This window comes from Carcharodon carcharias, chromosome 20, assembly GCF_017639515.1.
Source record: "Carcharodon carcharias isolate sCarCar2 chromosome 20, sCarCar2.pri, whole genome shotgun sequence".
NCBI classification, from domain to species: domain Eukaryota; kingdom Metazoa; phylum Chordata; class Chondrichthyes; order Lamniformes; family Lamnidae; genus Carcharodon; species Carcharodon carcharias.
Genome location: NC_054486.1, coordinates 7362152 through 7389006, shown reverse-complemented (window position 1 = coordinate 7389006; position 26855 = coordinate 7362152). Strand labels below are relative to the sequence as shown.

Sequence of the window (26855 nt, the reverse complement as noted above, 5' to 3'; positions counted from 1 at the left end):
TATTATGCACCACTTTCAAAGTGCAAGTGGATGAAAATTGATCCTGTCAGTTGAAAGAGGGATAAGTGTTGTGCCCTTACTGATGGGTGTGCAGCTTTTTCTTTGCTTGGTAATTTGTTGATTTCATTCTTGCCCCATTTTAAGACAGCGAGTGGGAAAACGATTTTCAAAGGCTGGTCCAATTTTTGTTGAGGGTCACATTTAGGTCCCTTGCTGCGATGTCACTGTAGTTAACACTTGTTTTAAAATGCTCAACTATTAGATTAAAGCTTTTACAGGGAAAGATTGCATGTGAAGTGGTTTGAGATGAAAAATTTAATGAAATTTACTGTGGTGAGATGTGAAGTCCTTTTCATGATTCGAGAGATCTAAATGTGAACATTCTTCGTGAGTGCTGCAGTATTGGTGCTATATGATATACAATTCTGGTTACTTCCATTTTGCTGAAATTAACTTAGAGTATTAAACATGGCTTAGACTTCTATGTTTGCCTGTCAGTTTAATGGTAACTTTTTAAAAATCCAGATTAAATCCATTCCCCTACATGAAAAGAAAATATTAATACATGACCTTTTGCCGCCTCACGATATTGCTTTTCATCTAAAGAGAAAAAGGCTTGGCAAACGACAAGAGTTAACTTTTAAGACAAGACAAGTAAGAAAAGCTCACACCTGCTTCACGTTGGTTCAAATATTATAGAATTAAAGAATACCTCCAACGAAGGTTGAACAAACCATAAATAAAGCTGTAAGAAAGGCACCAATGAACGTGCAAAAGTGAGAATTTAAAAACTAACGAGCTGCAATTTCAAAATTATTCCAGTTAAACATAAACAACTTGGAGCTTGCACAGCTTTGCCAGTCCGTTTTCTATTCCTCTTTTATAGCCAGGCCAGCATTTGATACCCTTCAGAATGTGACCGTGAGCCGTTTTTATGAACCAGTGCAGTCCGTGTGGTGGAGGTGCTCCCACAGTGCTGTTAGGTAGGCAATTTCAGAATTTTGGCCCAGCGGTGATGAAGTATCAAAAGTTAAGAAGCCCAATCGATGACCCTGGAAGAGGCCACTGGAGGTCTCTCCAGAAAGTTAAGTTTCGCTGTGTTGTTTTTCAGATTTTTGTGCAACCAGGAGGAATACGCCTGGTCCTCTGGACCCCACAAAAGCTTCCTGTTCACCCTGCCCTTTCTCGTGCTGTTAGGGGTCCCTGCCCTCCCCCCTGCCCTGCCCCGCCCCACCCCCGCCCCGCCTACTCCTCCCCCTCCCCCAACTTACGTAGAAGTGGAGGTAGGGCCATATGTTACTGTTACTGTCTTGCCTAATTGTCCTTCATAAGATCATAAGAAATAGGAGCAGGAGTAGGCCATTCAGCCCATCGAGCCTGCTCCACCATTCAGTAAGATCATCGCCGTTCTGACTAGGGCCTTAACTCCACTTTCCTGCCTCCCTCTCCATTATCCGTGTCTCCCCTGTCAATCAAAAATCTGTCTAACTCAGCCTTGAATATATTCAATGACCCAGCCTCCACTGCTCTCTCTAGGGAAGAGAATTCCAAACACTGGTGACTCTGAGAGAAGAAATTCCTCCTCACCTCCATCTTAAATGGGAGACCCTTTGTTTTAAACTGTCTTCCCTAGTTCTGGACTCCCCTTTGAGGGGAAACATTCTCTCAGCGTCGACCCTGTCAAAGTCCCCTCAAAATCTTATATGTTTCAATAAGATCACTTCTCATTCTTCTAAACTCCAATGTGTATAGGCCCAACTTACTCAACCTTTCAGCCAAGTGAACTTTCTCTGAACTGCTTCCAATGCAAGTATATCCCTCCTTAAGTAGTGAAACTAGTGCTATCCTTGGAAGCCAGAGAGGAATTTCCCAGTATTTATTTTCCTAAATTGGTTGAAGTTTTTGTTTCTTCTGCCTCTCTCAGGAGATTATATGACTGACAGAGAGGCAGGCGGAGTTGATTTTGAACTCTCCTTTTTTTCTTAAAGGTGACAAGAAAGATCTCTTTGTAGCTGGAAGAACAGAAGTAGTGTCAGCGGTGGAGGGTATATTTGGTGGTGCTAATCTAGATTGTTTTCTTTGAAAAGTCCAGAAATGTCTTCAGTAGTTTGTGGTCATTCATTCCAAATGACATCATTAGTATGGCAGTGCATCAATCGGTACATTCATTGTGTGACCCTCCTGTTAACATACCCAGCAGTAACATCCATGGGTTCAACTCCCAAAGCAGTTCTACTGGTAAATTAACTTTGCTTCAGCCCTTGTACTTATCAGTAGACCCGATGATTGATACAAGATTAAATTTATTACACAAAGAAGCTCCTGTATTTTAATAAAGTTTCATGTTCAGAGCTGAGCTAGTGGAACTCAGCCAGGTTGGCAGCAGAGCATTAGAATTGCCTTTGCTTTCTTGGGTTAGGAAAGGGAAAGCTGGCCAGCATTCCTGCTCCTCAATCCCCGTCCTCAATCCCTGTGGCCATGGATGTGTGATAACCAAATGAAGACAAGACTATCGGGCTCAGTTTCAGTACCTCCCACAGTTGAATAGCATGCAGACACTCTGTCAATGCTGGCAAGTGGATAATGGTCACTTGAATGAGGTATCAAAGACACCTTTTATCTATAGAAGCATGCTCAACGTGATTTTATTTTTTGTTTTAACCATCAAAAATTAGATTCCATAGACTAAAATTAGCACAGTGAGATCTGCTAAGGATTCTCAATGTAGGCAATTGGGTGTGTGTAAAGTGGAAAAATGGAGCCGTTATAAAGTGAAGGAAACACTCAAGTAACATTGGATTGTGGAACTCCGCATCTGGTCTGACTGTGGCTGCGCCTGACCCAGGAATGTTTGTCACAGTCAAACTGTAAGCTACTTCTGCCTCCATTTCTGCTGCTGCGCATCAGTTTGTCTGAACATCAGCAAGAATGCATTGGGGTAAATGGCTCGAGGACAACAGGAGGTTGGAAACAATTAAATACTGGCAGCTATTTGTTGATACTGCTACAATTATGAAATTCATGTTTAGATTATAAACCTAGAAAATAAAATTTAAATATGCAATCCTCACGTTTGTTTCTCACGATAAAAGAGATGTTCTGATGCGATGTTATTTTTGCTTTTAAGAGTGATGATTGCACTTAGTGCATTTGTTTGCATTTTAATGATAGTTGGGAGACGTGCAAATGGTATTCCCCAAATGAACTTCTAGCTATCTTCGGAGATGAACCCGGCTCCATCTTTATACTCCCCTGAATTAGAGTTGATGTATTAAGTCCACATGGCTGCATTTGCCACAGATAACTGCTACTTCTGTCACTGAGTCATGCTGATTTCTTAATTTTTTGACTTCTGCAAGCAGGAAATATGTTTTAAGATTTGCTGTATGGAAATGATGAGGGCCAGCATGGTACCGCAGGAACGATTGTGGATCATATGTTGTACATTGCTCAGCTACTTGTCCAGTCCACCTCGATGGACCCATACACTGATTGAGAAGTAAACAACCTTGGAAATGGTTTGATTTCTAGTTTACAGATTGCAAGAGCCTTATAAAAATTCACAGTGATGCCCCAAACTTGTCAAGTTATGTGGCATTCACTCATCTTCCTAATATGTTTTCATTATGAATCACAGGATGAAGTTTATGGAGAGACGGAGGCTATTCCTGGCCTACTTATAGCAGTTGTGTTCCCTCATCTGCCGAGAGATGCTGCAGTGGAATGGCATGTCATTGCCCTTACAGATGATCCCTGTGAGAGAAACTCCTTCATCATAAATAAGAAGTCCGAAGATTATGTAATTGACTGTGAAGTGGTTGTGTCAAGTTCGCTGTTAAGTGCTGCTATCTCATTGGCTGTAAGTCTTCTCTCACCATCAGTGACATCTTTAGATCTAAAGGACGTACTGCAAGACCTCGCTGCTGTATTCCGGCAAGCAATGGATAAACTCCCTCAAGATGTTCACCAGCTTCCTCTATGCTTCAAAACCTTCTACTGTGAAGACACCTTTGATCCCAGCCTCTTGCAAAGAGGTAAGACTGTCTGATCGATAGAAGTTATAGTTTAGTTGAAATTATGTAAACCAATGCGATATTGTTGAACCATTGACTTTGAGACAAGAGTTCGAATCACAGGTTTGACGGACATTTTTGGATGGATATTTCCAAAAGGTGAATGCCATAACTAATGGCCAGATCACCATCATGGCCTCGCCTTTTTAAAACTCTGTAACCTCATCCATCCATCCCAAACTGTCTTTTCATTTGACGCTGACTCCTTGTGCATCCCTTCCCTCCTTTTGCCCCACTATTGGAAGCTGTACCTTCAGCTGCCTACACTCCACTTCCCTGGACTTCCCTTCCTAAACCTGTCTACCTCTCTAAAGCCTTCTCATTCTTTAAGAGACTCCTTAAAACCCACCTTTCAGATAGAAGCTTTAAGTCACCGCTTCTAATATCCCATCCCTTTCATTAACTTCACGTCCATTTATTTGACTTTGCCTCTACGAGGTGTTTTACACCGTTTTTCTGTGGTTAGTTTACTATGTAAGAGCGAGTTGTTAATGTATAAGGTGAGGGAAGGAAATTGGATTCCATATCGCTCAGGTATACACTCTGGATAGTCAAATCACCACATCAATGGCAACATCTAAGCTGGAATAGTTTATTTTCCTATCTTGAGGACTGTGATTTGGATGCAGTGGTAAAGTGGAAGTGGTGTCTTTGTTTTTTTAAACGTTCAAGAGACATCAATCAATCAATAGACTTTTATTGTCCCAGCAGAAATATAAAAGAGAATTACATCAGCAAAACTGCAACCAGTGTCACTGTATGTACCGCCAACATCACAGCCAAGAAATAGAATAAAGAGATGGGAAAATAGAGCAGGGGTCTTAGGCCTTCTAGCTTCTTCCCCAGCGCAGATACAGCCAATGGATACGAATGTGGCAGTGTCCTCCAAAATGTCCCTGTATCAGGCATTGGTAGGTAATTGGGAACAGAGATGAGACAAAATGCGGAGCTTTGGGAAGCTCTCTGATCCCGAGTAGGCAAAGTCCATCAGCAGACACTTGAAATCCTGCTATTCCTCTGCTCCGGAAAGCTCCAGGCTGAGGAGATTGCTCGTTTTTGCTGAACTTTTTGTGAATATGCATTTGTTCAGCTGCTCGGGTGCCTTATAATCTAATGCTGAATTTGCACCTTTATGCAGAGTTCTATGATCTTTGAATCAATGAGACTGGTATATTAACCTAAGCAATTTTGCTACATGGTGTAGAGGAAACTCAGCTGGGGGCATTAAACAAGTTTTTTATGATGATATGGATGGGGAAACCACAAAATTGACTTGGCGTGTTCATAATCTGAGATTCAGTAATTCCTCAGAGCAAAAGTATGTCTTATGATGTCATCTTCATTCCAGGTCTTGTTGCAATATTTGGTGGGATGATAACAAGGAGCATGGCATCAAGTGGTTGCACCAGTGGTGGAGCTTGGATTGGCCTGTACAGGGTGGGGGAGGGACGGTGTTGTAATCAAGATTTGGCCAACATGGCAATGAGGAGACTGAGTTGGGATATGCCAACTTATCTCATTGGAAGGCAGAGCAGAGAACTGCATAGATTTGATGGCCAAACCTGTAGGAGAAGATGGGTGGCAGAAGAACCCGGGAACAAATTGGAGGTGGCCCCCCCCACAACTGCTTTAATTGCTCAGTTACTCAGAAAGCAGCCTCAAGTTTTCCCTTTCACCCATTTCCGACCAACAAACTATTGTGATTTGAAATGAAAAGCAAATTGGATAACATGTTGAACATTTGGGTTTACTGAATGCCTCGCTTTATTTTAATGTAGCACCTTTTACAACCTCAGGATGTCCCAAAATATTTTTCTTAATTTTGAAACGCATCCAAGCAGCAAGTTTCAGTAGAGATGGCATGAAATCACAACATCGGTCAGGATGTACAAGGCCCTTTGGCACTTCTGGTTTCATCCTTCTAGAATATCAACCCTTCCATCTTCCCATTACAGCACCTTAAATAAGTTCAGTGACTCTTTCGAGTACAAACCCATTTCCATCTGTTTCAGATGAAGTTACATTGTCTCATAGTTTGCCATTGTGGGATTTGAACTCTTGATCTTGGGGTTACAAACCCAGTACCATAACCACTTGGCTATTTAGGCCAAGCTGAGAAGGTATTGTACCTGAAGCTTATGATAGTGTGCAATTAGTACTATATCATGACCGGATACTCCCATTGCCAAAACTGGACTAATAAGACCCACTGGTTCTTCCAACCTGTCCTGTAAAGTTATGCTGCTTTTGCATCACAGTAAACATTCCCAATTCCAGAGTCATTCCACAAGTCCACTTCCTTGAGGATAAGAAGAACTACATAAAATGCATCCCAGTTTGAGGTGAACGGTACACATAAAAACAACCTAGGCCCTTAATTTTATAAAACTTAATCAAATCACCCAAGTCTATTCTTTTTTGTACCAATCTAGTGATCCACCTCTGAACTCTTCCAAATTCTCAATATTCCCCACTATGTGAGGAGACCAAAAACATATAAATAGTTGCAAGAGTAGGCCATTTGGCCCTTCAAAGCTACCCTCCCATTCAATAAGATAGCTGACCTTCTCCCTCAACTCCACCTTTCTGCACAATCCCCATATTCTTAATGTGTTTAGTACCCAAAAGGCAAACACCCTCTGTCTTTATGCTCAATCACTGAGCTTAGCTCTCTGCAGCAGAGAATTCCTAAAATTCGCAACCATTTGAGCAAAGAACTTTATCTTCATCCATGTCCTAAATTGCCAGCCCCTTATGCTGAAACCTAGGCTCCGTGTTCTAGATTTCCCAGCCAGGGTAACACTTGCTCAGCATCTACCCTGCCAAACCCCTAAAGAATTTTATGTTCCGATTTGATCACTCCTCATTTTCTAAACTGTAGGAAGTATAGTCCTAGTCCACTCGACATAGGACATGGGGAGATGTGTCCAGAGTGGTAATGTCACTGGGCTAGTAATCTAGAGGTCCGGGTTAATGCTTCAAATTCCACCAGGGCAGCTGGTGGAAATTTAAATCCTATTAATTAATTCAAAAAATCTGGAATTGAAAGCTGGTCTCGGTAATGGTGACCTTGAAATTATCATTGATTGTCATAAAAACCCACCTGGGTCTTTTTAGGGAAGGAAATCTGCCAGATTTACCTGGTCTGGCCCTCATGGGGCTCCAGATCCACACCAGTGTGGTTGACTCTTAACTGCCCATTGAAATGTCCTAGCAAGTCACAGTTCAAGGGCAATTCGGAATGGGTAACAAATACTGACCTTGCCAGCGACATTCACACCCCCATGAAACAATAAAGAAAAAAAATCCCAGCGTCCCAGGAATCAGCCTAGTGAACATTTGTGACACTCCCTCCAGGGCAAGTATATCCTTTCTTAGGCAAAAAGGCCAAAACTACACAAACTATTCAAGGTGTGGCCTTACCAATGCTCAGTATAGTTGTAATAAAGCTTCTTTGCTTTTATAGTCTAATCCCTTTGTAACAAAAGCTGAAATACCAATTGTCTTCCTTATTATTTGCTGTCCGTTCATGTTAACTTTCTGTGATTCATGTACAAGGACACCCAGGTCCCTCTGAGTGCAAGCATTTCCTATTCTCTCGCCATTCCATTGTTTTTTGTTTTTCCTCCCAAAGTGGATAACTTCACACTTTTTCACATTGTATACTATCTGCCAAGTTCTTGCCCAATCACCCAACTTGTGTGTATCCCTGTGCAGCCTCTTTGTGTCCTCTTTACCGTTTACTTTCCCAGTAAACTTTGTATCACCAGCAAACTTCAATATGTTACACTTAGTCTCCTCATCTAAGTCATAAACATGGAATGGAAAAAGCTGAGGGCCAAGTACTGATCCTTGTGATACCCTGCTAGTTACAGCCTGCCAACCTGTTCATTCCTACCCTGTTTTCTGTCCATTAGCCAATTATCAATCCATTCCAATAAATTATCTCCAACCTCATGAGTCCTAATTTTGTGTGGCACCTCATCAAATGCTTTTTGAAAATCCAAAAACCACGGCATTCCCTGGTTTCCTCTTATCCATCTGACTAGTTACATCCTCAAAAACAGTAACAGATTTGACACAATTTTCTTATCATAGATCTGTGTTGACTCTCAGTGCCCTATTATATGCCTCTAATGATAGATTCTCACTAACTGGCCTATAGTTCCCCATTTTCTCTCTTCCTCCTTTATTAAGTTGCGGGGTTATGTTTTCTACCTTCCAGCCCTTGAGAAACTGTTCTAGAGTCTAAAAAATTCAGGTAGAGAAAACCCAATACATTTACCATCATCTTCTGTTAAAACCCCAGGATGCAGGTCGCCAGATCCAGGGGATTTGTCACCACTTAGTCCCATTAATTTCTCCAGTACTATTTCTTTACTTATACTGATTTCTTTAAGATCCTTGTTCTCACTAGACCCTTGATTCCACATTATTCCAAAATGTTTTTTTCATTCTGTAGACATGAAGTTGTGAACAAACTGGACACATTATTTCAGCAGTGGCCTAACCAGGTTCCACACTCTAGAATCCTGTTTGCTTTAGCTATGCCTTCCTGATAGCACCCAGATCTTTCTTTTGCTACTGGCTTCAATTCAATTTCCCCTGCCCACAATGCTATCAATCATACATAATACGCTGCCACGTTGTAACTCAGTATCAACTTTGAATTAAGCCACTTACAATTTAATGTTTAAGTGCCTTTGGATGTTTTACTAAGTTAAAGGCTCTAAATAAATGCAAGTTGTTGTGATTTTATATAAATAATTCTAATTTTTTTAGGCAGTGTAATATGGATAGACGGAAGGAGGATTAGAGTTTGAGGAAGCTTCTGTAGAAAAAACCATCAGCATAGAACCATTGGACCAAGTAGCCAGTTTCTGTGCTGCAGATTACGTATAATTCAACATGTGCTCATGGGCAGAGCAGTCAAGCAAAAGAATAAAATAATAGTGCAGAAATGCAGTGTATTCCTGTTATCACTGTTCTTAGTTTGTCAGCCAGCAAGATGACTGACAGAACTTGAAAGCTGCATGTTCTTCCCCTTCTTCCTCATGCAATCACTTCAGGTTTGTTTGCATTAAAATCATTCAAAAATACTGGGACATCTTGTAGTGAATATAGTTGCAACTTTGTTAAAATTCTGATTATATCAGTCACTTTAGAATGAGTTGCAAATCCTTGCAATCTTGACAAGTGTGATAAAAATCTTCTAAAATGTGCATAAATACAGTGCTGTACAAAATGTGAGGGAGAACTATGGATTAAATATGACATAATTTTTTTTAAACCGGATTGTCAAATTTATTCACGAGGGCTAAACTTCAGTGTGCAGGGATTTAGTAGATGAGAGATGGGATGGACCATATTGTCTGAAGTACTTTAGAAAATCATCAGTACTATGACATGTGTTTTTTCAAAGGAATCTGCTTCCTGGTTCTGAAATGATAGTCTGTAGGCAAGGGGAGCAATCAATTTGATAATGATATTCAAAAGCACCTGTTAAAAGAATCCTCTCAAGGAAGCTGCTCTCAGACTCAGACTAAGTTGATATTAGAACTTAATAGCTGTGCTGCTTTGTTTTATTTTACTTTTGTGAAAATGATACTCATGGGCTTTCCCAAGGTTTGAAATAAGAACAGAAATTGCTGGAAGTACAGAACAGCTCTATTAGCAGATTTTTAAAAAAACCAGTTTCACTTTGTAGGTGCTAACAGAACTGCTGTGTGAATCCAATGCTCTTATTTCAGGTTTCCATTTGTTTTTAAAATAATGTGATGGTGAAAGGCTGTATTGAGCAAGCCAGGTCAGCTATTCTTCCTAAATCCACAACATGGCCCTTACATAGCACTGTCCCAATAGCTGCTGCCTCCACTGAACAGAACAGTTTACATATGTCCCTTCAGTAATTTTTATGACATTACCATAGTGCTGTTGTGACATGATAAATAATATAATTCATCAGCCTGAGGTGTCATCCACCACAGTCAAATGTCCACTATTGCAGCTCACTTAGTGAGCTTGTTGGTCATCCGGTCTAATTAGAATATAGTTCAAAAGTCTGCCGCGTTCAAATCTGACTCCATCCCCTGGGCTGAAGCAAATTGCAGTTTTAAGTTCTATATAGTCAAATTTCAGTTACGATTTCAACTGTGATTTCAACCCATTATCACTTAAGTCAAATGCCCAGGCAGCTTCATTAATGTATTGTCACAAGGACTTGTTGATTTGATAATTGTGTGATGAACAAGGTCCTGCATAGAATTTTTGTCTTTAACCCTTTTTTAAGAAAGAAAAAGCAAGTGCATTTTTTGTGAAGTAACCGTAAAGTTTGCAACAGGGTCCTTGCAGAAGGGTATATTAGGTTATTAAATATGCTGTACAGATGTCGGGAACAGCATGTTTTTTTGGAATAGAGTCACAATATTCGAACAGGGTTCCTTTGGTCTTGCTTCGTTCGTGAGGGTATTGAGGATCTTGCAAATTTACTGATGGACTTCATAGGGTTATAGAATTGCTCTTTGAGAAGCACGAGGAGTGAGTGGTTGGTGTATATTTCATTCTGACTTTCATGGGAATGTATATCCGTGTGGGAAGTAGCTGGTTTTGTGGGCTTCCTGGAATGGAATCCAGACTGTGTTTGTTGAGTTCCAGACGGATTGTATACATCACCTTTTCTATATGCTCCACAAATGTCCTACCACATTTCTGTTGCAGGGAGGGTTGTACTTTACCACAATGCAGATTGGTCTCTTACAGATGGGAACAACAGGGGCATTGATCTGCATAGCGCAGGGAAAATGTCCTCTCAATAATGGATAGGCTGAATGGATTCAAATCTTCAGGCATTGTGGGGCCAGTTGATAGTTTGGCTTCTTGTATGCCATACAGAATGGTTGAATGAGGGAGGAAGCCTGGAATGTATGCAGCAATGCACCTCTTGGACTCTCAGACAGCTCTTTCAGCTTCCCCCTCCCAGAGAGGTGTGAAATTTGTCGATGAGTTGTGGAATGCTGTGTATTCTGTCCTCTAGCATTCTATTGCAGATAGTGACTGTGATAGTCTCCTTCCGTCCTTTCCTTCATTCCCTAGTCTCTTTAAGTGTTTATACGCTGCTTTTAGATTTGGAAGCAAATATAAACAGAAGATGGGAGATCCGTTGCAGGAATACAAGAATCAGGAAGTCCAGATATGGTTCCCTGGCAGAATGGCTCATTTTGGAGTTTTTTGAGCACGGCTGGGTCCTAATAACTTAGTGAGGTCAGTTGTTCAAACAACGTCATCTGATTTCTTTTCTGTTGTCCTAGCCTAGTGATGCTTTTTCATACAAAGTTCAGAATTGAACCTTAGGAAATGTCTGTGATGGTTCCTCTGTGAGCCAGGTTAGAAAAGAGAGCTTATAAAGTCTGAGAGATTTTCATTGGGATCCAGCTATCGCTCCAGAAAGATAGTTATTATTGGGTGTTTCTGGGCCTTCGTCAGACTTTTCTAGGGGTTGTGAAGGGGAAACAATGCAAGTAGTTGCTAAGAGGTTCAGCACTCTGTGGTCAGGCAAGCATTGTCGGGGAGCAACCTATCATTCCTGATATAAAAACAGAAAATGTTGGAAAACCTCAGCAGGCCTGACAGCATCTGTGGGGAGAGAAACAGAGTTAACGTTTTGAGTCTGTATTACCCTTCTTCAGACTGGCTGAGTTTTTCCAGCATTTTCTGTTTTTGTTTCAGATTCCAGCATCTGCAGTATTTTGCTTTATCGTTCCTTGTGCTGGCCAAGAACAGTTCCTGAAGTTGGGAAGGTTAAACCTGTCTTAATGCCTTAATTCCACTGGTGCACACAAGTCAGCACTTATGGTATTGGCAATTTGTAACAAATTTCATTAACAGCATTGTCACCTGTGCTAATGCAATGTGGTTCTGATTATTGATTAACACAGTGTAGAAGGTTTAAATGAGTTTGTAATGTTTCCATCTCCTCTACTGCATTTGTCAGATACCGCTTTATCTTTTCATAGAGATACTTTTTCAGCGTGGGCCATATATGACATCATTGTACATGCAGTATTGTTCTAACTTAGTAAACCCATGTCATCATGTTGTGTATGTAGCACTTCCTTTGGAAGCCTGAAGAACATGCTTGTCAAATTGTTTTCTTGTCAAATTGTTTTTTTTTTAGTCATTTTGACTGTTGCACTTATGCACCCTGATCTCAGCTGCACACAGAAGCAAGCCCTGATGTTGATGACTGTTTGTTTCTTTTCCCCTTTCCATATTTCTGTGGGTCAAAACAGAAGCTCCTCTGTGTAGTGGATCACAGGTGGGAGTCCATTGCTCATACAGCCACTGCACCATCGCCTCCAGTTCTTCTCTTTCTTGGCATTTGTAGGGTAGAAAACCTGTGCAGACCTTTTAAAAGAAGATTTGATAAAAGATCAATATTTTCTCTAACAGTCTTTGTTTCATTGTATCATTCCCCTGGTTCTGCACTGAATACCAATTTTACAGCCTAAGGCAAAATAGTATTAAGTGAGTAATGCATGTATAAAAACAAACACATTCAGCAGTATCTCATTACTGTAATTTCTCTGTATTAGGAGTGCACTGATATGTGCTATAAATTAATATGTTTTATATTGCAAAGATTTACATTGCCTGCTGTGGATTAGTCACGCATTATGCTACATTCTTTAGCCTTGGGAATTGTACCAAACTATAGTAAAAACAAGCCAGTTGTACACTAAGTGTTATGGGTAAATGGAAAGCAGCTGTCAAAAATACAGCATCAAAATCAAATCAAACCTTTGGGTGGCCCTGTTGGTACATTGATATACTGTACCACAGAGTGGTGAGAGAAACGTTCTTTTCCTTCCACAGTTAGGTTTTGATCTCAGTTGGGCATTTCTGCGGTAAATGCCAAGCAGTGCTTGCTCAAGGGAAGTGAAGACCATTGGGAAATGGATTCGCCCACTTGTCACCTCTCTCATACCTCTTTCGGAGCTGTTTCGGTGGCGAAAAAGTGGACCATCTAATTCTCCTCTCAATCACAGTGGGTGTGGATAAGTTAAGGACCAGGAGAGATTAAATGATTTAAATTCAACAAAATTAAAAACTGAAGGTTTGGCTTTTCACTTCAGGTTTCTAATTTCGTGTGATACATTTTAAAAAAACTAAGTGCTGTCATCATGCCTTATACACTCTGATTTTATTTGGGGCTCATGATTTGCGTTTTATTTAGCTGAGGTTCAATACAGATTTTAACACAATCGGTGCGGCTTATATTGCCACATGCAATAGTCAACAGCTAAAAATTCTAATGATGGTATAAATTGCCTCAAATGTATTAATTTAAGAGAGTGTACATTTGTGACTACTTTTGCCGTTAATTTTAGTGTGGATCACTGAAAATGAAGAGGATGCTGCAGCTGCCATTAGAAGAATAAATGAGCTTACATTTATGTCCTGACTTCTCAGGATGCCCCAACTCATTACCAATCCATTAGATTAGAAGTGCAGTCAAGTGCACTTACAAAGGCCCCACAAACAACACCTTAAGTGAGTGACCAATTAATCAGTCTTGGTGAAGTTTGCTGAGGGAGGAATGTTGGCCGTGAGAAACCTTTGAATGAGGATCTTTAGCCACTCCATGGAGCAACAGAATAGGAAGACATTAGGTCTCAATCTTCAAACCACAGCTCTCAACAAGGTATTACTCCTTTCACACTGTAGTGAAGTGTCAGCGTAGATTACATGCTCAAGCCCTGGCATGGGATTTGAACTCTCGACCTTCTGACTCAGAGGGAGGTGCATTTGAGTGCTAGCAATTGAGTGAAGCTGAAACTTGGTACAATTTGGAATTTTACATCAGTTGTGTTATTGTAAAATGCCTTTGTGTCTATACTGAGAGAGTGCAGGCATCCAAATTACAACGTCTACTTTATCACTTTATTGTGGAACTAGTCTAAATATCTGTGACACTTTAGAATTGCAAATATTTGTAAAAATAAATAGATACTCTGACCTCACAGCTGCAGATAAATGGTAGCAGTCACTCCTCACCTGCAGATCGTAGAAACTATTCCTGTCACACGTTCATTTTTTTCCCCTAACACTTGGAGTCTAGCGAGCCACCAAAACTGAACCTTGTTCCGTGACAGTTTATTAAATATGTTCACCTGGAAATTTAGTCATTTATGCAGTTTCTCTGGGATCTCTTTAGAAATTCCTCTAAAGTTTTGGCAGGGTTTCGGGGAGCTTCTACCCCACAGGTTTTGGTGAACTAAGTGAATCAGGAAGACCTGCATTTTATCCTGGTCAATGCATGACGGGAAGATGGAATTGGGTTCAGATGTGATGGTCTTTACAGCTTGCCTGCACCCACAACTGAGCGTAACTTGTGCAGAATGGTCATCTGAGCGCATCTATTGAAGACAGATGTGTGACATAGATATGTTAAAATTCAAATATTACATTCCCTACTTCTGTTATATTTGATTTTTTGGACACAGCTAGTTTAATTCTTTGAGTTGTCACCCATCAGTGTGAAACTTTTGCTGATCTCCAGTCAGGCATCATCACGAAAGCCTTTTGGTTACATTTGAGATGACACTTCCAGCACTTTTTCAGTAGAAAATGATTACGTGTAGGACAGCTGTCAAGAAAGGATATTGAGCTTTATAAAGATACTGGATCAGAATTGGCTGAAAAAAATAACAGCATTTGAACAACACGTGCCATTATTAATGTCAAATTGGGCAGAAACTTGTGATAATGAAGAGATGCCCCATGACTTGCAAAGTGCCACTAGTTATGTGCCACTTTGTGTTGCTCCATTTGAAAACATCATTTCATGATTAACCTCCCCGTGAATTCCATGAACATGCTGCATTTGCAGATTAATTATTGGTTAAACTCATCACAGAGAGTTAAATTTAGCAATTAATTACATAAGTACTCTTATAAGGGCATAATGATTATTAAAGACTGTCAATCAGCCTCTCTGACTCAGAAAGTGAACAATGGATTCTGATTCATTCAAGTAGTGAATTGGTTTTGGAGATTTTAAAAATATTAATTTTTTAAAAATTACCTTTCCTTTCTGTTTCCTTTTCCCCTCTCTGTCAGGCAAATCTTTCTTTCCCTGACTTTATTTCTTTTGGTACTTGATTTGACATTTAATTGATCTACACTAGTTCACTCTCCTCCTCAGTCTATCCTCTGTTTATTTCTCAATCTCTAACTCTCAATGGTTAAAGAATCACACATTGTGCTTTCCAACATTCATCAAGGTCCCAGATGTTCCATGGTCCTTGCTGTGCTTTCATGTTTGCAGATCTTGTTTATCTTTGATGTGCTAAATCAGGCTTTCTGCACAAAATTTTCTATTTTCTGGAAAAGTTTTAATTCTTTTTCAACTTTTTTTTTGGTGTGCTCTAAGGCCTGTCTGATCTTCTTAACTGAACAGTCCTGTTGGTACTGTGTCTCCATTGAATTGGAATTTGTTACCTTTCGATGCAGTGTGTCACCATACCCTTTGATTGACATCACTTGGTATATTTCTGGTGCACAGCATTGACTACGATGCAGTGTAAAGCTGCATGAAATGAAGAGCAATATGGCAACTTTGGTTAAAAATAAGAAACTGAACTGGACCAGCCATATAAATACTGTGGCTACAAGAGCAGGCCAGAGGCTGGGAATTCTGCGGGGAGTAACTCACCTAATTCTCCAAAGTCTGGCCCCCATCTACAAGGCATAAGTCAGGAGTGTGGTGGAATACTCTCCACTAATGGAGCAGCCAAACGAGCTCCCTTTTGTTGACATGTTAGTTGAGAAACTTGCAACTGTCTATAGCAAACCTACCTTTACTGGTCAGTATAAATGTTGAGATTCCTACAGTTTTACACGCTATAAGTTTGGCCTATTGACAACCTTGTAAAATGGGCCTGAGCCATTTGCTCACCATGCCTTTATGCTGAAATAGGAACATCAAAGGCAGCCTGCAGGACAATGGCTACCCTGGTCAGCTCATTTCGCACTGTATATCTCACACACTCAGGAACAGACCTAAGGCTGCCACTTTCAGTCCTGAAAAGTGCCCAGTCTACCTCAGGTTACCCTGAAGGATAAGGTGTCTCCAAATATAAAAACAAAAAAACTGCGGATGCTGGAAATCCACAACAAAAACAGAAATACCTGGAAAAACTCAGCAGGTCTGGCAGCATCGGCGGAGAAGAACAAAGTTGACGTTTCGAGTCCTCATGACCCTTCAGCAGAACTAAGTAAAAATAGGAGAGGGGTGAATTTGACCAACAGGTGAACCTGGCTTTTCCACACTGCTACTATGCAATAGCAACATGAGTGGTTTTTCCACTAGCAGGATGCTGCCGTCAAGCCAAAAAAAACCTTCTGCCCATCACACAAAAGAGTAATGCATTTCAGTGCTGGTATGATGCCAGGTATGTAGGTCATATGTCCTGATGACAGGCAGATCATATCAGGCAGCCTGTCCCTTCAGCTGTTCACAACAGCAACTGACCGCACCCAACCAGCCCTTGCTTGCAAAACTCAAAACATAGTGCCAACGTTAGATATGTTCCACGATTGGACAACACTTGTTAAACAATCCTCATTGTGCTGAGAATTGCACTGACAACCAATTTAAGATTATCAGTTGGGCTAGCAGTGTGGCTTATTTACACATGCCAGAAGCTACATATATTCACGTACATGGCCCTGTCCCTTGCAGACAAAAGGAGCAAGTACATACATTGTGCTTTATTCAACTAAATGAAAGCTTAGGGGACAGTCAGTCCGTGGTTCATTTTCCTTGACCAATCAGAGTTGACCCTGGTTTGAATTTAAACAAAGCTTGGCAGTTAACTATCAGTTGTCATATACTGATGAGAGCTGAGGCAACTTCGATTACAATGGTGAGGATGATAACTGGCAATACTGTGGCGTAAAAATGTTCTTCGTCATATCTCCCCCTGCATCTCTTGTCTTAAATCTGTGCCCCTTTGCCCTTGTACCATGGCATCAGTATATGGCAATGCTCCTACCAATCCAAGTCTACTTGCCAACCAATGAGCACTCTCTTCTCATGTAGCATAAATTGTTGCTCCTTTTACAATTTGGTATTCTTGTGAATTGTCCTGATGAGTCTAAGACGAAAAGCATCGACAACATGTCTCTTTTTTCAACAATGTATCATTTTTATGTGATGCTTGAGAATGGATAGTTTTACTATAATTTTGCACAACAATATATTTTTGATGGGAAATACTTCCTTGCATAGTATAATTAAGGCTAAATCATTTAATAAATATAAATGTTAATGGCTATTTTATTGTGTTTGGTTGGAAGTATCAAGACGTACAAAGCAGGAGAATTAACACATTAATCAGTTTGGTAAATTTGCCACACAAGTGTATTATGTTTGATGCTTGATGAGCACTTCTTAAACCATTCACTGTAAAATATTAAGAATAATTGTATATAATAGCTGCTGTGCTGCACACCAAGATCCAAAGGCTTTATAACAACTGTGGCATTATGCCAATTAGTATTACCAGGGTTGAAGATGGAACTGGGATTTGAGAGCATTGAAAGGTGTGCATTGGGAGCACAGCCAAGAGTTTTCCAAAGGGAAAACGTCTTGGATGAGAGCTGAAGCAACTTCGATTACAATGGTGAGGATGATAACTGGCAATACTGTGGCGTAAAAATGTTCTTCGTCATATCTCCCCCTGCATCTCTTGTCTTAAATCTGTGCCCCTTTGCCCTTGTACCATCAAGCTAATGGGAACAGCTTTTCTTTGTCTACCTCATCTAAACCTGTCATATTCTTGTACACCTTTGTCAAATCTAAACCTGTCATATTCTTGTACACCTCTGTCAAATCTCCCCTCAAACTCCTTTGCTCCAAGGAGAGCAACTGCAGCTTCTCCAAGCTAATGTCATAGCTTCAATCCCCTATCCCTGGAACCGCTCTAGTAAGTTTCTTCTGCGCCCTCTCAAGAACCCTCACATCCTTGGTAAAATATGGCGACCCAATACTGGACACAATACTGTAGATAAAAGCAAAATACTGTGGATGCTGGAAATTTGAAACAAAAACAAAAAATGTTGGAAAAACGTTTTGAGCTCGAATGACTGTCCTTCAGAGCAATACTGTAGATGTTGGCCTAATCAGAATTGTATAAAGATTCAACATAACTTCCCTGTTTTTGTACCCAGTAGCTGTATTTATGTGCCTAAGTCAATCACACTTCGGTGTTGCTTCAATTTATTATCAATCTTTGTCTTGCACATGCATCTGATTAGCTTACAATTCATATTCATAAGCTCATAGCAATCACAACCAGGCGGGTAAGGATGAGCAAGCAAAATTAGAACAGAGCTCCCAGTGAAAAGCTACTAACGATATAAAAATAAACAGAAAGCTAGCTGCAAACTGGACAGGAATGGAAAGTTAGCACATCACAATATAATATTCAGGTAAGAAAGATTAGATAAGGTGCAGTTAAAGAGGGAATGCATGCTTTGAGGGGAGGGGGTTTATTTAGATAAGGAAGGGGTAGTAGCTGAGACGGGCTTTTTATTCCTTGAAGGTTTATTCAGACCTCTAATTAATTTCAAGGAAAGCTGTAGTTAGCTTTGTAAGAAACATAAAATTATTGTTCTGAGAGTTTTAATCTTGGACTGGGACAGAGAGGGAAAAGGATTTCTAAAATATGTTCAGGACTTCATCCTTGAGCAGCCCATCAATCAGTTGGACAAGGGGTGGAGGTGTTGCTGGATCTGGTTATGAATAAAGAAATGGATCAGGAAAACGAGCTAAATGTTGGTGAGTGCCTTGGGAGGAGTAATCACAATATGATACGATTTAAGATCCAACTACAAAGGAAATAATGTCAATATAAAAAGGAGCAGCAGCAGCTTGGATTAGGGCAGATCTGGAAGGTTGAGGAACTGGCTATCTGAGGTGGGATTGGAGAGATTGGCACACAGGACTGTACAGCAACAATGAAATGTTTATTACAAAAAAAGAGATTGCAAAAGTACAGAATTAATACATTTCATTTAAAAAAAACAAAAAAATAAAACTAGCAGTCGACCATAAAAATAGTAAGGAATATACGAAAAAAATGAGAAAATAGAAAAAAAAGAGGTTAAGGAAAGCTGAGCAGAAGTAGGAAGAAAAATATTTAAAAACCATCAAAAAGTGCAGTTTTACAGGTGAAAGGGGATTGTTAAAATTGAAGTGGAACCTTTGAGAGGGGAGAATTGTCAATTTATAAAACAAAATGATCAAAAAGTAGCAGAGTAAGTATTTCTAACAGCCTTTTCTAAAGTAAAGGATATCAGAGAGAAGGTGAATCCTGAGAGCGAGATGAGCAATATTATGATGGACAAAAGTAAAATTTTGGTTAAGTTCATTAAGCTAAAGGAAGATAAGAGCACACATTTCGGACAACCCTCGCAATTATGCATAAGTCCTCTAGAGAGTGTTGATGTATTTTGGAAGCTAATCTAGGTCAGGCCAGCTCAACTTCTATGGCAGGGAAAGTTTTAGGATCTTTATTTACGGACAAAATTGCCATATATCCTGATAAAGGGAGAAGCCAGCACAGTTTCCTAAAGGGACAATCATGCTCAACAAGTCTCACAGAATTCTTTGAAGAAGTAATGGATAGGGCTGCTAGAGGAAACGCATTGGATGTAGTGTGCGTGGACTTTAGGAAGGACATTTCCAAGGTAGCACATGGGCAACTTTAGAGAATGGGATAGGTTGGAGGCTAGCAAACTGGATTAATAATTGGTTAAGGAAGGATGAAGCAGGTTAAGAGTTGAGGAAGATGGAAGTTTGTAGTGCTGTCCGCAGGGTTCACTTTTGGGTCTACTTCTGTTCACTGTGTGCTTTGATGATTTAGATATTGGCCCAGAAGCAATGGTATCAAAATTTGCAGATGATACAAAAATAGGAGTTGTAGTTAATTAGGAGATCAAGGAACCTGCCAAGAGATAAAACAAAGGGGGATGGGGTAAAAAGCAGCAAATGGAATTCAATGTCAGTAAGTGTCAGGTAATAACTAGATCTTGGTAAAAAAAAAGTAATAGCTGTAATCATACTGACTGCAATAAGGATAATACTTCTGTAAGAGGAATCAGCACTCAGCTAAGCTGAAATTACTGGCAAAGTTATTGACAAATCAGGGGAGAGAATTTAAAATAAAAAATTGTGGTTGCTGGAAATCTGCATATTTTAACATTTAAAGTTGGTGACCTTTCAACAGAACTGCAAGAAGTTGGAGATGATTTATAGCAAGTACAGAGGCAAGGAGAGAAGCAGGAGAGGAGGAGGAAAGAACAAGAGGGCAGACCTGTGACAGTGGAAGGCAAGAATGAGTCGAAGACAAAGATAATGGTGCAAAGGGGTGATAATGAGACCAGTAAAGAAGCAAAAGATGGGTCAAGAAAAGCTGTAAATACCAACAGCAAAACCATTGCTATCAGTAAAAATAAGAATAGTAGTTATTGAAATTGATGTTAAGACAAAGAAGCTTTAAAGTTCATAATAAAATATAGAATATTTAAAACAAAAACAGAAAGTGCTGGAAAAGCTCAGCAGGTCTGACCACATCTGTGGAGAGAGAAACAGAGCCGTATGACTCTTCAGAATATTTAATGTTGGTGTTGCAGCGACAGACTGGTAAGTTTTTTTTTTGAGTTTAGGTCAGAATGTTATGAGTTTTAACGCCACCCCTTTATCTAAGCGCATAATCTAAGTTGACATTCCAATGCTGTACTGACCAAGGTGGCGTTTTTCAGATGTGGCATTAAAACAGTGTCATGATGAATGTGGACGATTCTCTGGTACTATTCAAAAAATAACGGTATTCCCCCTGTTCCCTTTGCCATCATTTCTACGTTAACCAATACGAAAAAAATAGATGAGTAGTTTATTCATATCATTGCTGTTGGTTGAATCTTGCACGCAAATTGGTTGCTGCATGTATCTATATAACAATAACTTCACTTCAAAAGTGTGGACATGGAGCACTTTGGGATGTCCTAAGGATGTGATAAAGTGCCAATGAAATTCAATCTCTCTCCTTTTCTTCTTCTAAACCAATTAAGTTATTAAAGGTTTAGCAATTGTGCCAGGCACACCACACCTTTCAATTTCTCTGAAAAACATGATAGTGACCTTTCACATATCCTGTTTGGTGCAATTGTGATTTTAAAGGGTATATAAGACAGTGGAAGACTTTCGAAGTGAAAGGCAGACAGCTAAAAGTGGAAAACTCCAAATCTTTTAGACGGCATCTTCGAGGTTCTCGTTGAGATTTAGAGGAGGACATTGATGACCATCCATACTGGGGAGTGCTGAGTCTGCAACTTTGTGATATTTTGTCCCAGGCATTGATAGGCCTAGTCCTGGCAATCAACACTTTTTCATTCAGTATAAATTGTTGCTCCCTTTGAAATTTAGTATTCTTGCATCTGTCCTGATGAGTGCAAGATGAAAAGCTTCGACAGTAAGTCTCTCTTTTTTGCAGCAACACTCAAGTTCTGTACTACCAAGTCACTGTTTCAACACTTGTGTGCAGATGGTCTATGTCATGCAGAATCATGCAAGAAATTGGGCCATGCTTAAGCTAGAAGCTTGGGGAGTTTCTTCAATGCTGTGTGGACTCATTATTGCTTTAGCACCTGAGGCAGGAAGATGGGATTTAACCAAGTAGATTTCCCATTGTTTTAAAAAGAGAATTGAGCTTTGTCTGGAGCTGAATGTATATAAATTGTTGTTTGGGATTACATAGTCCAGAATAAATGCAGTGCTGTGCAATCTGTCAAATTTAATATTGATGGGCCCGAGAGGAATTAATTAGAAGTTTATAGGAAGTGCATCTCTTTTCAGTTAAAGGATTAAACCATACATTCTGTAATGTGTAGTTTCATTGTTGTTGTTTCAGGCCTCTAAACATGTGTAAGTAGTGTCTGTTTTCATTTGTTCGCCCCCAGCTGCCAGAAATCAGCTATTCAGTGCTGAAATTCAGTCAAATTGTATTAAAACTGATGCTGCCTGCTATAGCACAAAGTTCAGACATATGCTGGTTATTTCTCCCTTGGCACCATCAGCAATGAAGTCATTTGTGGCCTTTCATCATTTGAGTTTGCTACATTGGGAGTTTCAAAAGTAAACTTTTGGCGGAGAGCAATTAAAGTTGATTCAGGGGCTCAGCAATAATGCTACATGCCGATAGCTATGACTCCATGCACAATAAGATTAGTTTTATTCCAACTGTTCAACCATGAGAGAACAGCACAAATCATGCTTTCCACACCCCAAATATAGGTTGGTTCAATATGTTAGCTGTTTAAAAGTAATTAATACCTTCCATGCAGAGAAAATTCTGCACTCCCTTCATGGTCTGAGTACGAAGATAAATAGGAAGCGAACCAAAACAAACCACTCAGGCTTCTTCAGCCTCAATAAAGACAGAATTGGCTCACTTTTTACATCTTTGTGAGGGCTTTGTGTCTCCTGTGACATTGTGCCACGGGTGCATTGTCTTTACCCGTGTTCGGCCTGTGCCATCTTTATTTCCATTTTCTGATCTAGTGGAACCAAAAAAGAGAACAGTTCTTTTCAGTTTATGGCCATGATGTCAGCAAGATGCCATTATGTATCCATTTCTTAAATGGTTGGGCCCATCATTATAATATGTTAACACTGGCACAAGTAATAATATATTATAAGCCATTATGGAATAAAAACAAAAAAATGACCTTTTAGAATAACCTGCATAAATCATCGCTGCCAAGAAGGAAAACTTAATTGCATTTATAATATATTTTTTAAATACCCCGTGGAGACAAGGGCATAATTAAAAGTTTAATAATTTAAGCATTCAGCCCCCAAAAGATTTGTATTATTCTGATAGTTTTAGTTAATTAATTAGCCACAAATCCACGGTAGAAGACAAAATTCCAAATGTGCCCTCCGGCCAGTAGTAGAATGTACAACAAAATGAACACTTCTGTGCAGTATCTTCTTACCTAATACACATTAATACCAGCTGTGCAGTAACAAATAAGAGAAGAATAAGTCACCTAATGCGAAAGATGAGCCCCCCTTTTTTTTTGGATTATTGCAGACTGATTTAATTCCATTACTTCAGATATCACCGGCCTGAGGTTATTCTTCAGTTGGAGTTTCAGAGTTGTTAGTACGAACAAACCAAAGTTCTCCAGCTCAAGTACTCATTGACAAAGGGCATTACAGTAAAGCCATGTTGTCCCCACTCACCCTACAAGCCTGACGAAACTTCACTTTATGATGCTGAAAGTCCCGACATGTTTAGATCTGAGCTTCGGTTTCTGTCAGTCGATAATTCCAGCAAGCAATTCCACGATCCTGAATCATGTTGACGCTCCGAACTCCACCTACCTTAGCTCGGGCCTCTTATTCACATTAACCACCTGTGCTCGCTGCAGTTGATGTGGTATTTTTGGTCAGGAGGAGTGTTCCGAACTAAAGATCACCCCCCCCCCCCCAGATTGTTTGGCAAGAGCCTTTTTTTCCTTCGGAACTGGGTCCCTTCTGCCAAATTCGGCACCAAACCATTTTGCGCTTGAACCAAGCCCAGATATTGCACTACTTGCCACAAGGGAGCAACAAATTTGCGGCAGACGATAGATACAAAAATTCAAGTCATTAAAGTCCTAATCAGAAGTGAGTTCAATTTTTGGTTGTGTACCACTGTAGCAGAAAATGATACTTTGATATTGTTAGCGCACTTTATCCTGTCTGATAATCACCAGGCTTCAGTACTTTCTAAAGGCAGCCAGAAATTACTGTAATTATTTTTATTCATTACAGCAAAGCTAGAGTTTTCTAAGATCAACTTTTCTTATGTCAAATAAAAATTAAAGAGTTGCATGGTAGTATATAAGCATCCCTTTAACCATTTAGAGTGAACAATTTATACCTTGATTTAATAACAATAGGATCCTATGATTCATACATTATAAAAGATCAGATCGTCCCAAGAGTGCAGAAGAATTAATATTAAAACCATGTTCTCATAGCTCTGTTTACAGGACAATTTTTGCATTGCAAATAGAGCAACCTCAACCATTTCTCTGCATTTAAATCTCACTGTTCAAAGAAGTATGCATTGGAAATGTAATCATATTGTGCTCTGGTCGGTGTTTATTGTTTTAGTGCTCAGAAACAAATTTCCTCAAAAAGCACTGGTTGTAGATGCTTTTAATCAAACTTTTCAGAAAAAGGAGGAACTAATTAATGATCACTCAGCAGAAAGCACATCATGCATTAAAAACAATCAGTCTTGGGTCATTCACCGTAGGTCTTTAGTTTGGCATCAATGAAGCCAAAACTACTGTCTTTCTAATGCATCCAATTAGTGGCCATATGCTTTGACAGTGAGGAGATGTGAATATTCCACAATCTGCTAGGGACCAAGAGACATCAATAACTTCTGAATAATTATATAGGGCCTGGTCAATGGGTTAAGTGCTCCACTGACCATAGGGCACATCTTCAGGGACAACACGTCTTGCCCTAGTACCAGGAATCCAATCCCCGATGGGACCCCTCTTCACAGCACAAGCCATGTATGGAATTTATACTCCGAGGGGTAGTCCTTGGGTAGTTTCAGATGTTTGATGTGAGGTTTGTGAAATCCAGCTTGCCATATGCTGCAAACAAAGTGCAGCACAGCTTTCCAGCCAATATAGATTTTTTTTTTTGTAAAGGCAGCTGAGACAAAGAGCTTTCTTGTTCTATTAAGTTCTTTTTCATCATGCATAAATATAACTATCAGAAATTGTATTTTAAGCAAATGTGATTTTTTTGAACACATGTGTCCTTTGGCATTATATATTTTAGAATGGTACCCATTGTTTTAAGTAACGATTCATGAACATATATGTGATTAAGTTATAAGAAAGTGTATTTTTTTCTAACACTCTTATTATTTTTAGATTTGGAGAGATCCCTAGAAAACTTACTGGGTTCACATGTTCCACTTCTGATCTTGGTGCCTGCAGCAGATTTGCCTGGCCTAGAAATTCTGCACGTTGCTTGTTGGCTGAGCAGTTAAGGATTAAAGACAGGACGGAGAACGATGACTTACCAGCGACTGTAGATCCATTTCCTCCCTTTTTTTTTGAAACAAGGAAAACAAAAGCAGAACTCCACCTACGTTTATAGTAGCAGATCCAAGAGCGCTCAAAAGAAAGAACTTCAAACAACACTTCGGTCAACACTCTGTTTAGATGGTAACAAAGGGCTTCTTGTTCGTGGCCAAGTTTACTATTACATTTATTGGCGACTGATAAAGGTGACGGGGAGAAAGGTGTTGCACGCTTCTGGATTTACTGCGAACTTTGGTCTATAAAGTCATCCAAGGGAAAGTCAATCAGATTCCTACTCTGTGCAGATAACACGAACTATAACGTGTCTGAATTCTGATCGTAAGGTTATGATGTACAAAAATATGAAGTCATTTTAATTTTATAACAATTATTAATCTTCTCTCACCTTTATAGACGTTTCTATTGTTATTGTACCAGTGGTAAGTGGAGACAGTGCCCTCTTATTTGCGAGCACTGCAATTTGATGCCTAAGTCCGGACTTTTCTTGAACTAAGTCTTGATTTTTGTAACCCTCACTCACTTTCCTTCTGAAAACGATCTTACATCTTGTAGGAGTGTGTCTCCCCAAGTATTGCACACAATGTCCCGTGGTAATTCTTCAAGCATGTGCCTTGACTGTGTGTGTGAGAGGTGTCATAACCAAGCCTGAGCCCACCTTCACCAATGTCAGGTATGGGTGCACACACCCTTGGGTAGTCCTGACTTTGTCCCTAGCTGACTTTGCTGTACTTGACCCTGAAGACATTATAGGACCACTACCACCATTCCAGCCAAAATCAGCTGACTCAGCTCAGTCCAGGGATCAAACATGGGAGGAAGATTCCTGGTTTTTGCATCGGAGTTACTTGCTGGGTGAATTCACTGAGCCATCAGAGAGCCAATTCTGAGATTAATACATAAAGCCTGTAGCTCAGCAGCAGACAATCAGAAAAATGTTGTGAACAACCTTTGCTTTCGACTTAATTCAGCATTTGTACAAAAATAGAAAAGCACTTGCCTATTAAAGCTCAGTCTCCCTGGTGAGTCATTTTGATCTAGGACTTGAAAGTGTTATGAAGCAATGCTTTAGAAGCTGTTAGAAAAGCGATTCATTTTTACTGACTTTATATATTATACAATAAATCCACACGAGTTACTGCACAGGTTGAGCAACTTGAGATTTCCGAGGTAACTGAATATATCTCGCTGATGAAGATGAATTATAGATGTTCTGTTTTTGTGTGTGCAATACCCATATGATGGTTCTTTGAAACAATATGAGAATGGATGAAGTTCACCATTAGCAAAGGTATGGTGTTGTAGAGGTTACGATACCAAACTACCAACCCAGAGGTATGTCAAATTGAACTCAATAAATCTGGTCATTTGTGCACTGAGATCAGAAAATATGACCGTGAAAGTTGCCATTTTGACATAAAAGTCCAAATGATACATTCATGTGTTTTGGGAAAGGAAATTTGTGCCTCCTACCCAGTCTAATCTATAAATGACTCTGTTTTATTCTAAATGCCATCTAATGTGATTCAGCATGCCGACAATTGTCAAATGCACTCTTAACCGGCGATGCCAACATCCTGAGAGCAGTCTTTTTAAATG

At 39.8% G+C, this 26855-nt stretch overlaps 1 protein-coding gene across 1 annotated transcript in view; it reads left to right on the top strand.

Annotated features, from left to right (window-relative positions):
• The window catches only part of dph6 (diphthamine biosynthesis 6), a 230290-nt gene extending 203994 nt beyond the window's left edge, over positions 1-26296 (top strand). Inside the window, exons 14-15 of the mRNA XM_041215295.1 lie at positions 3638-4034; positions 25086-26296. Of these exons, the coding sequence (XP_041071229.1) occupies positions 3638-4034; positions 25086-25204 (516 nt within the window). The 3' untranslated portion in view covers positions 25205-26296. The remainder of the gene's footprint in view (positions 1-3637; positions 4035-25085) is intronic.
• Positions 26297-26855: the final 559 nt, after the last annotated feature.